Below are 13,967 nucleotides of genomic sequence, written 5' to 3'. Positions count from 1 at the left end.
AGAAGAGCGGGAGCGCAGATAATGAGCGATTTTGCATTTCTATGTTTCCGTGACAATTATACTAGCACTTGGTCTCCCTCCCCTGTCCCCAACTGTACATGAGTTCATTTTAACCGCTTTCTCATGCACAGACTGGACCCCCAGGGAAATTAAAGCTGTGTGTAGTCAGAGCAGTCACTTTTGGTGAACGTTTAGAGGAAGACTGAAAAATTACACGAAGGAATAGACGGTCCCATAATCCATCTGGATCACACATGCTCAACGACATGTGGAAACAGGCCTTATTTAGAATCTAGAATTTGCAAGGCAACTGTGGGATTATGTCATAGCCCTGACTACATATTATTTTGATTACTTGTCTAATTTTCCGCCTTCTCTGATCAACCAGGAGCCCCATGAGATCAGAGAACATCTCCTCCATCCACTGTTGAAACCTCTGTATTTAACTCAATGTTCTGCAAGTTGCAAACACTTAATAGACGGTTGTTGAATGTCAGTGACTTCTGTTTTCTTGGCCAAGTTACCAGGTAGCTATCCAAGAGATGAGAAGGGGGGGAAAGAAAGAGGAGTGACATTAGTAACGTTCTGGCTCCCAACAAAGGTAAGCTTGCGGTCACCCTTTCGTTTCCTTTGTTTAGAGAGTTCTGCATGTTTGCTCATCCCCCAAATAAATGACAGATTTTGAAAAACATACCCATTGAAGAACCGTCTAGGGCACCAAGATGCTCATCGTGGCGTGTTAGAGCTTAAAGAGAGAACAGCTACTGGAAACGTCGGCGATTGTCCCAAACCACTCAGCCCCGTGGGTGCTCGTGCTCCAGGTCACTATGCATGCTCCCTGCAATCCCAGGCTGCCATTTCCAGTCTATCAAGCTCGGTGTCCCAACCACATTCTTATAATCTAGTCTTTTTTTTTAATTATTATTATATAAGATTTTCACATAGTCTAAGAATAAAATGACGTTCTCCAGGATATCTAAATTTTTTTTTTTTTTTTTAATTCCAGGACAGTATTTTGTAGAGACTCTGAAAAAGTAGACAAGTAGATCCTAATAGCTTTTTTTTTTTGGTAAAGTTTTATAGAATCATACACAAAGGATCAAAAAAAAAGGGTGTATAAAATACTATAGAAAAATGATGACTGCATTGGGTTCCTGGATGCCAAAGGCAGGGACTTTGGTCATTCTGCCAAAAAACAACAACAACAAAAAAAACACCAAAAAAGTTCAGTGCACAACAGTAAAACCCAACAGAGATGAAATCTTTCATTCCACATTCCAGCTACTTTTGGCCAACTTGTTAAATCACCAACACCTCATAACAAAACTGTCCACCAAGCAGCTGCTTGCTGTTGTGGCTGAACTTAAGTGGCCAGGGCTCAGTGACCTTCCAAAGCTCCACATTTTTATGGTATTTATACAGTTATTTACTTCAATAGCATTTGCCAGCCTAGCAAGTTTTCTGTGGGAAACCCTCCTGCTCTCACGTTTTATTTCCTCAGTAGCACGAATGTGCATCAGAGTCTGTTAAGTATGTCCCAAATAACACGCAAAAGGAGACGGGTGGCGGGGGGGGCGGGGGTTGTCCAATTTTTGGATGGTACATGGAGTTTTCTTCATGCAACCCACAGCTCTGAAAAAAACAGGGCCTTTCACCATGTCCTGACCAAAATTGCTTAAAGTTACTTAGTGCAAAGAACACTTGTGGAGAAGGCACTCTGTGCTTCTTGAACTTTTCCGTCGTAGAATCTTTATCAGCTAATGCTGTGAGATTTGTGTGGAAATTTCACACTTGGGTTTTTTTTTTCCCCCTGGCATAGAAGAGAGAGAGGGAAAGTGGCCTAGGGTGACCTCTGCCACTTAACATTTATTTGAATCCAGGTTTTATATTTGAGAAAAATAGGTGATTTTTCTATTTCTATTTTTCTATTTCTGCATTCTATTTCATAAGATATTCGGATCTATTTAACAAAGCAATAGTCTTTTCCTCCAAATGTGTCGAAACAAATAACACTTTCCGTATGAATTTTCATTACAGCATCAGGTGATTTTGGAGGGTAAATTTCAGACTTCTGAATTACAATACAGGCTGGGGCGCCCGGGTGGCTCAGTGGGGTCAGCATCCAACTTTAGATTTTGGCTCAGGTTATGACTTCACAGTTTGTGAGTTCGAGCCCTGCATCGGGCTCCGAGCTGATAGTGCGGAGCCTGGATGGGACTCTCTCTCTCTCTCTCACAGTAAATAAACAAAAACTTAAAAAAGGGAAAAAAAAAAAAAGAATAGATTACAGACCATGTGGCAAATACCAAAGTACCTTTGAGAAGCCCTGAAGAGTACCTCAATTTTTTCTTTCATATAGAACAGCGACACATATAATTTTTTAAAGATTTCAATTATATAAGCAAAACAGTTTATTAAAAATATTTTGTGGGGCGCCTGGGTGGCTCAGTCGGTTGAGCATCGGACTTCAGCTCAGGTCATGATCTCATGGTTTGTGAGTTTGAGCCCCACGTTGGGGTCTGTGCTGACAGCTCGGAGCCTGGAGCCTGCTTTGGATTCTATGTGTCCCTCTCTCTCTGCCCCTTCCCCGCTCATGCTCTGCCTCTCAAAAATGAATAAACGTTAAAAAAAAAACAAAAAAAATATTTTGTTATAGTTTTATGAATCTTTTGACATGCCACTTGGCAGGATATTGTGAATCTTATGCTCCATCAATTTCCTAATTTATCAGCGTAACTTAGTTGCTGCCGAAGATACGTATAAGGAATTTTTATATGGCGACCAGAAAAGATTGCCATTCTGAGCAGGAACAAATCCTAGTTCCACTCCAGTAAGAGCTAAAAGAAGATGTGAATTTTCTAAGATCTGCTAAAGTGAATCGGGAATGGACGGCTTAGGGGTCAAGGGAGAGACAGAATCTTTGGAGGAATATTCTGTTCTCCATGAAGCAAGTCTGTCGGCTGGTTGGGAGAAGCATGCTCTCTAAAGGACAATAGGAGTCATGGCCAACGCGAAGAACATTTAAGCACCCACAGAAACAGGCAGTCAGTTCCAGTAGCTGGAAGCAGGGCACAGTGAGAGAGACCCATGTGACTTCCCTTCAGGAGCTGGACAGGAATTAAAATGGAAGATCAATGTGAAGAATGTTTGGATGCTCTTCAGGAGAGACGTGACAGCCATACTAAAGGCCGTGAGCAGCAAAAGTTGTGGTATTTTCAAATGCGAGTCCCCCGATCATTATGCTAAGACATTAATGTCAGCCTGAGGTTTGCCAATATCTCTGAGCCCTGAAATGCCAAGATACATATAAAAGCGCAGGATATTTTAAAAGGACACTCCCATCAGAGACCACACACTATGGCACTAAACGCTTATTAACATAGAAACATCCAGAATCCAGGAAACTTAAGATATAATGTCGTAGTGGACAATAATGCATTTCGAGTCGGTGTTGTGAAAGGTTTAATTAGAATGGATCACGATGTCCCTGATCTCCTAGGACATCTGCCTTTCCCGGTGAGAATTCGTTCATCAGTCACCCACGGGGATGTTGAAAATTGCAGATGTGAGCAGAGACGGAGCATTTCCCTGAGAAGCAGCCTTCAGCAGGATTAGCACAGCTGGGATTTGCACAAATGTGTCCCAGAGATTAAGACGGCAAATGAAGCCTATGAAGCCTTGGTGGAGAAAATGTTTACAACGCCTAAACTTAGGTGTTGGTTTATCAAAATGCATTTTACGAGGAGTCTTTAGAGCAATACAGAGCAGAGTTAGTTGAGGGGTGAAGTCCTTGGAGGAGGCCGAGTGATAGAACCAAGGAACCAACAGAGAAAGGCAATTCTCACCCTCGGAAAGCCAGATATTTCTTTCCAAAGTCCACATAGAAAAGAAGAGTGGAGGGCACGTGGGAGACTCAGTCGGTCAAGCATCTGACTCTTGGCCTCGGCTCAGGTCACGATCTCAGGGTTGCTCAGATCGAGCTCTACGTGGTGCCCTACCTTGACAGTGAGGAGCTGCTTGGGATCCTTTCTCTCCCTCCCCCTCTGCCCTTCCCCCTTTCTCTCTCTCTCTCTCCCTCTCAGAGCAAATAAACTTTGAAAAAAAAAAAAGAAAGCAAGAAAAGAAAAGTAGAGTGAGGAGGAGTCAAGGCAGTTTTGAAGGTAAAAGAAGAGATCTGAAGAAGCTCTTTGAAGGTAAAAGAAGAGATCTGAAGAAGCTCAACCAAGCTCCTAGAGTCAAACCCCTACCGAGAAGAGACAACGCAGAAAGTAGACAGAAGGCGATAACTCACTGTCAGGGTTTCAAGTAGAGGTCCCAAAGTCTCGCTTTAAGGAGGAATTAGTATTTGCATTTGCAAGAATTAGTGTTCGTATGAAAACTAAAATTGGAAGTATTAGTGTTTGTAATCAGTAGACGTGCAAAAGACTGAAGAGCAGCTTGCTTTAACTACGTTAAGTCATCTTGTTTACAAGGCTAGCTTTTGCAGTCGATCTTTAATTCTTTTTCTATTATTAAATTTTTTTTAACGTTTATTTATTTTTGAGACAGAGACGGAGCATGAATGGGGGAGGGGCAGAGAGAGAGGGAGACATGGAATCGGAGGCAGGCTCCAGGCTCCGAGCTGTCAGCACAGAGCCCAACGCGGGGCTCGAACTCATGAGCTGTGAGATCATGACCTGAGCCGAAGTCGGAAGCTCAACCGACTGAGCCACCCAGGCACCCCATGCAGTCAATCTTTAATTCTTGATTAACGTAGCTGGAAACCTTTCACCTCAAATCTGGAGGCAATGAAAGGAACAAACACACTTGTGTAGTGAGTGCATGTGTTAATGACATTTGCATTTATATATGAACTAAGAACATGAAAGGTATTACAGAAGTCAGAAGGAAGCTCGGAGAATAATGCACCTGGGTAATCCAATATTTTCCCAAGTGCTACAGACTTCAGAACTGCCGCTTGTTCTTTGAAATCATTATTAAAAGTCAAGACGTAAATTGCAAATGCTTTTGGAGAGAATACTTATCTATTCTTAACAGACATTCCATCATATCACAAATACAACAATCTTGCTCACGAGTGCCCATCACACAAAGTAAGATCTGGAAGGAGCTTATTTGGATTACACAAGGAAACAAATTTCATGGTGAATTATGTCAAAGCAAAGTCTGTAGGGTAGGAGTTTGAATTATACTGTTATCTCAGAAATAGCAAACAATTAGTCACCCGGTAATTTCTCTAGTACGGTAATGGTCTTTTTAAAGGCAAAATGAGTGAGATCTCATTAAATAAATTTCATCTTTGATATTCACAGTATAGACTTAAAGAGTATCTTGCCTCCTTAAATTCACAAATGACTCTGATGTTAGTAAATCTGAGAAAATGCATATACACTGGGTGAAGACACGTTACCAGAAAGGGAAATGTTGGTCCAGCGTCTTATTTAGCTCAGGCGTTACTCTACAACTAGGGCTAACTTATAATATTAACCTCAGGAAGGAAATTGGGTTGTTCTTCTAAACTTTGGTCTGAAAATTAGACAGCATTTCAAACTCTTGTATCTTGACCCTAAGCTGACCAACGGACAAGGGGACAGAGCACCACATCCTACAAAAAGTCACAAAAAGCTCTGTAATGTGTTTACTTAAGAAAGAACAGCTCGGATGAAGCATCTGTTTCTTAATGAGGTCATGTTTTTATTTTACCTAATTTTCCAGCTGGGATTATTGAGGTGTAAGAAGATCTTGCCAGGGGTTGAAAAGTGAGCCAACAGCTCACGTGGGATCCGAATCCAGAATCCTTGAAGAAGAGAACCAGGAGCTCCAGGAACTGGATCCTACATGTCTCTTCAAATGCAAAGGCTTATGCAGAAGCGATAAAACCCTTACAAACTCCCATTTCAAAACGTTAAGCATGAATGGTAAGTGTTGTATCAGTTATAGAATTCGGAAGGAAGAAAACTTCATTTGGGGGCCTTCTAGCTAGCTGTGGATACAAAGGATATTGAATCCTTTGTAACCCAATTCAGGATTATCTCCTGGAAGATCAACACTAACGAACCATTATAGGATAGCATCAAAATCTTGGGTTTTAGAGCCAAGTGAATTGGGTTCGCGTCTTACCCTAGCAGTATACTAGCTGTTGACCTCAGGCACGTTTAGAAACTTCTTAAAGATGCTTACATCTCTGTGTTTTTTCCTTTCTTGGGTGACTCATTGATAGTGCTTACCCCATGGCATTTTGTGAGGATTAAATAATATAAAAGATGCAAGGTGCTTAGAAAATACGCTTGACAAGTATCAAAGGCCCAGGGATTGTGAGCTGACTTTATTGTTCTCACTGATATCCCCGCTTTGTTATGCTCTTGAGTACTCTAATCTTAAGTAGTTTTGATAAATTTTGATATTAACAGACAATTGAGGAGAGAAGGAGACGTTTGCTAACCATTAGAGGGGGAAAAAAATCATGCATCAAGTTTGTGATGTCTTTACTTTTTATGTGACCTTCAACTTGGATTTCTACACATGTGGCAGGCAATCTAGAGGCTTCCACAAGAGAAATGGGAATTGGGATAGGATATAGAAAACACAGAACCGGCACACAAAAAACCCTAAATCTCCCATTGCTGCGGGACGTAGAGTCGAGACCCATTTCCACCTTTCATCTGGGGGCCAAGAAAGACAGTGTGGTATGGCTCCAGACTAGATAGAAAATAATAATAATAATAATAATAATAATAATAATAATAATAAAGTTTAGCTCATGTTGATTAAAGCTATACGTTCGGGTTTAAATCCAAGTTTAATCCTAGCTTCCTTTCACTCCACATTCACAGTTGGTCCTGACATCTGATTCTGTGTGTTGGCTTCAGTCTATGGTGTTTCGAGGGCCTCTGCAGCTTTTCAAAACATGGCCTTGTTTAATCTAATCATCTCTGGGAGCACAGTCACACACATCAGCGCAACCAAAGAACTCCCTCTAACCACAGCAAAACAGGGGCAGCCGGGCTGCCGTGTCTCCACCACTTACTTCCTAAGCCTCCAGCTGAATACTTGGCTTTGACTTTTTAAGTTGCCTGACTTTAGCTCAGGAAGCATTTTGGAGTCTTTCACGGTGGAGAGATTCCCTTAGCACATTTTATAATTAACTACGATAAAGCAAAGCTTCAGCAAGTTCGCAAATGATGGATTTCATTAGCCTAAATAAAATCAGATTGTTCTCCCTCGCATATGGGGAGCTGGCCCAACATCAATAAAATTATTATTTTGGAGAACCATGTGTGCAGCAGGTGAAATCCTTATTATTACAAGCCAATAATAAAAGTTTGACAAGTTAAAAATATAAACTCAAAATGTAAACTTACATTCACTTGCAAACTTTCCACAGTTCACACTTGGGTTATAAAATGGCCATAACCCCATTCTTGCCTCCACTCAAGGCACACGGATGAGGACTGTGTTCCCGAGAGTTTAAAGCAACTTCTTAAAATGTCCGAACAATTTAGTCGATGTTTACATACACAAAACATAGCAAGGAGGAAGACAAATTATTACTGCCTGTGTAGGGTCTATATTTATCAAAATCTATTTTCCAGAAGCCTGCACTGGCATCGGTGGACTACATATCTCCAAAATCTGGCTCTTTTTATGGAAACGATTAGCAGGAAAAGAGAAGTGCTCACATTAATATCTGGTCCAGGGAAAGAGTCACTTTTCAGAATTGTTCATTGAAGCCATTCTGATTTTACCCTGATGGACAGAGAAGCTGTAAGATGGGTCCTTCAGGCTAGTTCAAGTACTTCACGTTAATTTTCAAGTTCGGAAATATTTTAGATAGAGGGGATAAAAGACCAAAGAAAATTGTGATTCAAATATGACTCTGTATTTTAAAACCACTAGGTACAGAAATAAGCAGTGATGGGGCATAGCGTGAGAAACTTGAAGTCCGTTAATGGAAGCATTATTCTTTTCCTTCCTCAATTAAAAAAAAAAATTAAGTTTATTCATTCCAAGACAGAGAGAGTGAGTGGGGGAGGGGCAGAGAGAATGGAGAGAGAGAATCCCAAGCAGGCTCTGCACCGTCAGCGTGGAGCCCGACCTGGGGCTCGAGCTCACAGGATGCGAAATCCCAACCTGAATCGGAATCAAGATCCGACCCAGCCACAGGCACCCCTGAAAGCATTTTCCTTCATCAAATACAGTAAAACCTTGGTTTGCGAACATAATTCGTTCTGGGAAAACACGTTTGTAATCCAAAGCACTCGTGTCTCAAAGCAAATTTCAAGAACCACTGGCTCGGTTGTGATCATGCGATGTTCAGCCTCACGTACTACTCGTATTGCAAGACATCGCTCGGTTAGCAAGTTAAAATTTATTAGACCTATTTGCTCATCTTGTGAAACACTCACAGACCAAGTTACTTGCACTTCAAGGTTTCACTGTATATCCTTTTACTGCTTATAGAAGAAATAAAGTAGAAAAATTATGGGAACAGCCTAGAAATTTTCTTCATGGCTTATGCTTTGAGCACAGTAACATACCTCCACAGTCTGTGTGCATGAAGCAAATTGCACATTTTGGAATGTCCTCAAGCAGATTTCAAAGCACTCTAGCAAAAACTGAGGTCACTTTACCACTGTCCATAGCCTATATGTATAACCTCCCAATCTGGAAAGTGGTAAATGTCTAATAAAAGGAAGGGAGGAAATCACACGAGAAGAATGAAGTGGAATTAGAATCCAGAGCATGGTTAGCTCAGACCCATGTTTTCATGCAACAATCTAAAAATAAAGTGCCGGAAACAGCTCAGCGAGTGGCATTACCAAAGATCACACTGGCTGCAGAGGCAAGACTGTAATAACAGACAGATGATTAGGAAATATTTTATGGGGTTATTGTCTCTAATTTCTTTAAGGCTCGTACTTTATAACATATGTTCACAATATCTAGGCAAGAGGTGAAATTAAAGAATAATAAAGCAATTAGAAAATAAAGAGAATGCAGGCCAGATCCCTTTGCGAAAGGAAAATTAAGTCCATATCCCCTTATCCCCAGATCTTAAATTTCTCAAATTAAGCTATATGTAATGCAGAAAGATAGATTAAGTGGGCAGTGTTTGACTGAAGAATGGATTATAGAGAATTCTAAAGAAGGAAATAGAGATGACCCAACCAAGAAATTAAAGGGAACAGAGGGCATGGTCACATAATCAAAGATTTGGGCTTGAGTTTTTCACATAGAAGCCTATACTTCTCCATCATTGTTCCCTTGTAAAACTCCCCAATACTGTACCATGAAGAAAAGTCCTTATTGTACATATACAGTTTTAATAAAACATTTGTTCTCATCAGCACCTGTCTTCCTACTTCTCAGGCTGCTGGGCCTGCCCACGTTCACCCTTGGTTTAGGAATTCAGGAAGGCTGGGAAAGGTGATGCCCAAAGGTTCTTCATGCCAGCCCAGTTGTCTTGAGAGTCTAATGCATCCCCAAAGAGACTTAATTTACTGCCACAGCGATACCCTTGCAGAGAAACCTCCCAAATGCTAGCAATGCGTGATAACAGACCATTGCAGGATTAAAGGGAGAAATAGCCCTTCCTTCAAGAACTTTGTAATCTCTTCTTTAGAAGATCAGGATGTAGGGCTCATAATCTTACGGATGGCTGATGTCACAATCCAACAGTGTCACTTACTCACAGAGTCTGAGATGAAGCAGCCTCTGCCTACCCACAGATACAGAACATTTCTTTCGGAACTTCCATCGCTCTGAATAATGGTGATTAACTACTGGGGTACTTTCAAAATCATCTCTGCTTAATGATAATCCTCTCGAGCATTTGGGCTAATTCTTCTTAGCTTCTGTTGCACGTTCAGAATGTTGCCTTGGGCAGCTCTTGTGTTTTTCCCACTTACTCACTCGTGCACATCCGTCTATAGGTAATAAATACTGATTAAGGATCTATATTAGGCTATATCATTATCAGCTTAATAGGTATAAATGAGGGAGAGGTAAAGACATATTCCCAGCTCAGAGAGCTCAAATAGCATATGTGTTTTAAAAACCTTTTCAGGCTTGCCAGGTCTTTTTTTTTTTTTTTTAATGTTTATTCATTTTTGAAAGACAGAGAGAGACAGAGTACAGCAGGGGTGGGGCGGAGAGAGAGGGGAAGCAGAGAATCAGAAGCAGGCTCCAGGCTCTGAGCTGTCAGCACAGAGCCCGACACGGGGCTCGAACTCACAGACCGCAAGATCATGACCTGAACCGAAGTCGGACGCTCAACCGACTGAGCCACCCAGGCGCCCCATTGCCAGGTCTTTTAAAGTAGCACACATCTCATCATTAGCCCACGTTACAGACAAGAAATGGAGACTCAGTGTCTGAATCTCTTGCGTGAGACAAATCAGAGACCACGGAGGCAGAGATGAGACTCCGTCTGGAGGCTACAGATGCCCAATTAATGTGTAAATTAAATTATTATCAGTGATGCTGTAAGGTGGTTATTTATGTTAAGGCTTTTATGTCCGTGTGCTGTTTTTTTTCCTTAGATAGTAAGAAGAGTGTCAGTGAAGAAAATCAGAGTCGTGATTAATACTTCAGAATTGAAATTTAACCACTGATTTCCACTTCACTGTTGCATTGTGCTGACTTACACAATTACATCTTTGATTTGAAGTTATTTGACTCTCCAAAGAAAACACAGCAGCCAGAAACCTGCCCTCTGTGAAATGTTCTCTGCCTACTAGGAATGTGAAAAAGCAGCTTTAATTTCTGTTTAAAAATTACAGTTTTAGGTTAAAAACCTCAATCTGTTTAAGAGAAATAGAGCAAAAAAAGTATCTGCTCCCAAAAAGATGATGCTAAAAGGTGAGCCATACATCTAACGTTAAATGAATTTGCTACCTAAAAAGCAAAACAGAAGCATACGTGGTTATAAATAACAGCTGGTATCTGTAACCTACCCAATTTGGACCCTAAAATAACTCCATGAAATCGGCACCATTATGCCTATACTTCAGATATGAAAACAAGCTTTGAGAATTTAAATAATAAGACCAATGTGACACAGCAGAAAGTACTTTAGGAAGAATTGAGCCCAGATGTGTCTGATTCTAATATCTAATTCTAAATACTAAAGTACTCCTATACCTAGGAACCTAGGTCACTGCCCGGGAAACACATTTCCTAACTGCTGGGATATTTTTCAACAATTAACTCCGTCCTAAATTCCCAATCTTAAGATTTAGATGTGTCTCTTATGACACACACATCGGGTGACATTTGAAGACAAACCCTGTGGACTGCTGGTCTCAGTTTGTCTTTGTTATTAAAGACGAGATAGGACTGTTTATTATAAGCTATTATTTACCTTTGACAGGAGCTATTATCGCTCACAGTGGAATAAACATGACAAATCTCTGTGCAAAACTGATTAGCCCTGGAGGAGTCAGGAGACTCTTGGGTAACTCTCAAGAGGCACCTCTCTGCATTTCATAGTCAACTGTGACAAATTCCATCTCAGAGTCATTGATGGATATACGTCACAGGACAGTAGCTGTCGCCAATTTCTCTTACACGTTTAAATGACACTGTCCACAGGCAACATCTCCTGTGTGCCTGACTTGGCCTTCCTTCTCCCTAACCAGTTAACCCTAAAAGTGCAAATATAAACACATTTAATCCCCAGCAGTACATCTGAACCTGGAGAGATCTGGAATTAATTGCCAAGTATTTTGGTTCCCGTTGCAGCTGTTACAAGTGTTTGATTTGGCGAGGGAAGAGAAAAGGCGCTGCATACCAATTTCGTGAGCCACGGTGAAAGCCGCATGGAGACCATCATCTTCAATCACAGCACAGCTGCGCTCCGGGGAACATATGGTCCCAACGTCTGCCATTCCCAGGGTGTCACATGAATGATGCCCACATAAATCCTGCCGGGGAGAAAGAAAGAAATCATTAAAATCAATTTACATCCAGAAGGAGCCACCTTGTCGAGTCACTTGCTCACTCCAAACAGCAAGAGGGGGATAGGTTTACGGGATCACCTGTTCAGCTCTGGAAATGCTCCAAAGACAGATGAGTGGCATGGACTCCTCTAAACATCTCCTGGCCCCAGAGGGGATGGGACTCAACTGCATTTAAAAAGAAGTCCTGGGATTGTAGCTTGTCCCTTACAAGAGCAACCTCGGCTCTCACAAAGAGGTACAGCATATACACAGGCACTTAACGGCCAGGATCACTTTCACATACAGTCATGCTCACCAAAGCCCTAAAATTCTGACCGAAAGTCATGCTAAGCTTATCAGAAGCCCGGCCTAATAGTTTATTTTGCATCACGGGCAAACTGCAACCACGTGTTTGTGGCAAAATACAAGTATATCCGTAACTCAAATAGGAAACTAAATTGTAATCCAAAAGCGTAATCCCTTGAAAGATTGGCTCTTCATTTCCAAATGCAGCTGTAATTTCATTGGTTACGTCTTCAAAAATGCGTACATTCTTACTCATAGCATCCGATGTAGCATTTCTCAACCTGATCAATCTGCGGAAAATATATGCAATATATTGTGTTTATAGAAGTGAGTGGGAGCATTTTTCTGGTGAGAAGTTGTATAGCTTTGAAAAGCTTCTCAAAGAAAAACATGGTCATATCCCATTAAAATGATCATTAAATATGATCGAGTTAGCTGAAAGAGACATCACGAGACCACTTTAAGTTATGAAGCATAAAGAGAAAATATAAGCCAGGATTTTGTACATGATCGATCTGTAATAAGCCTTCCCTTAAATGCTATTTGAGTATTAAGAGACATCAGAACTTCTTATGTTTGACCACCGTCTTCAATGAAAATTAATGAACATTGTGTATTTCTACATCTCCAAACGCAAGATAGTATCCTAATGAGCCATAAATGAATTCCAGAAGAAAAAGGTTTTTTTTTTAATTTTTTTTAATGTTTATTTATTTTTTTGAGACAGAGAGAGACAGAGCATGAACAGGGGAGGAGCAGAGAGAGAGGGAGACACAGAATCTGAAACAGGCTCCAGGCTATGAGCTGTGAGCACAGAGCCCGACGCGGGGCTCAAACTCACGGACCGTGAGATCATGACCTGAGCCGAAGTCGGACGCTTAACCAACCAAGCCACCCAGGCGCCCCGAAAAAGGGTTTTTTTAAATACCATTATAAAAGATGACTATTTACCGGTTGAGATAATAAGTGTTGTTTCCATCATAGCTATTATCTTTGCATCCCCAACTATGACAATGTCTGGCTCGTTTGCTTAATTGAGGTGAACTGGGACATAGAGTCAGATGCAACGTAGACCTTGCACACCTTCAATACACGGTATGCTAGAAAGCTCTCAGCAGGTTCCAGGAAGTCAGGACGTTCCAGGAAGCACGACGTTTTTACTACATAGCCAATGTTACCCACTCCATGTCAACATAGTCATCTAACTCTTCCCTATTTTGCTGCATACAAATCTAACCAAGGTAAAGAATATTTAAAATATATACCCTACGATCTTCTCTCTACATTTTCGGGTCCTTATTGTGTTCCATAGATTATGAGATCCCAGCTGTGATGCATTACATTGTAGCTTCAGACAGGGGAAATCTCGGCCAAGTAGCCTTGGTGAATCAAGTCCCCAAACCAGCAATAGCCTCCCCAAGTTTCCTGTGTATCCTCATATGTCATCCCGTGGGATCTCAAATTACAGCTGTTGAGAACAAATTAGTAGTTTTTAAAATTGAAACTGGAACACGCTTTTGCATAATAATCAGTCTTCGAGATAATAATATAGCACAATACATTTTCAATCCAGTTTTTCTCCAATCATCTCAGTCACGTTAAGACCAAAGACTCACTTGTCATTGCTAGACACGACAGGCTTTCCCTGCACACATTTTTTTTAAACCCAGAGTGACGTGTATCGTCACAATGTGGGGGTCGTTATCTTCAAATAACGAAATG

At 41.1% G+C, this 13,967-nt stretch overlaps 1 protein-coding gene and 1 long non-coding RNA gene across 2 annotated transcripts in view; one reads left to right on the top strand and one right to left on the bottom strand.

Annotated features, from left to right (window-relative positions):
* ADAMTS5 (ADAM metallopeptidase with thrombospondin type 1 motif 5) overlaps positions 1 to 13,967 on the bottom strand; it is a 50,771-nt gene that overhangs the window by 24,788 nt on the left and 12,016 nt on the right. The window contains exon 2 of the mRNA XM_019467796.2: positions 11,792 to 11,924. Within this exon, the coding sequence (XP_019323341.2) occupies positions 11,792 to 11,924 (133 nt within the window). The remainder of the gene's footprint in view (positions 1 to 11,791; positions 11,925 to 13,967) is intronic.
* On the top strand, positions 14 to 11,972 carry LOC109277870 (uncharacterized). The gene is made up of 3 exons (XR_002085370.2): positions 14 to 601; positions 5,716 to 5,918; positions 11,743 to 11,972. It is a non-coding gene; the product is annotated as an uncharacterized LOC109277870 (long non-coding RNA).

The sequence above is a fragment of the Panthera pardus genome, unplaced genomic scaffold (genome assembly GCF_024362965.1).
Source record: "Panthera pardus isolate Hobbes unplaced genomic scaffold, ASM2436296v1 HiC_scaffold_16, whole genome shotgun sequence".
Classification (NCBI taxonomy): domain Eukaryota; kingdom Metazoa; phylum Chordata; class Mammalia; order Carnivora; family Felidae; genus Panthera; species Panthera pardus.
This window is presented reverse-complemented; position numbering and strand designations above follow the sequence as displayed.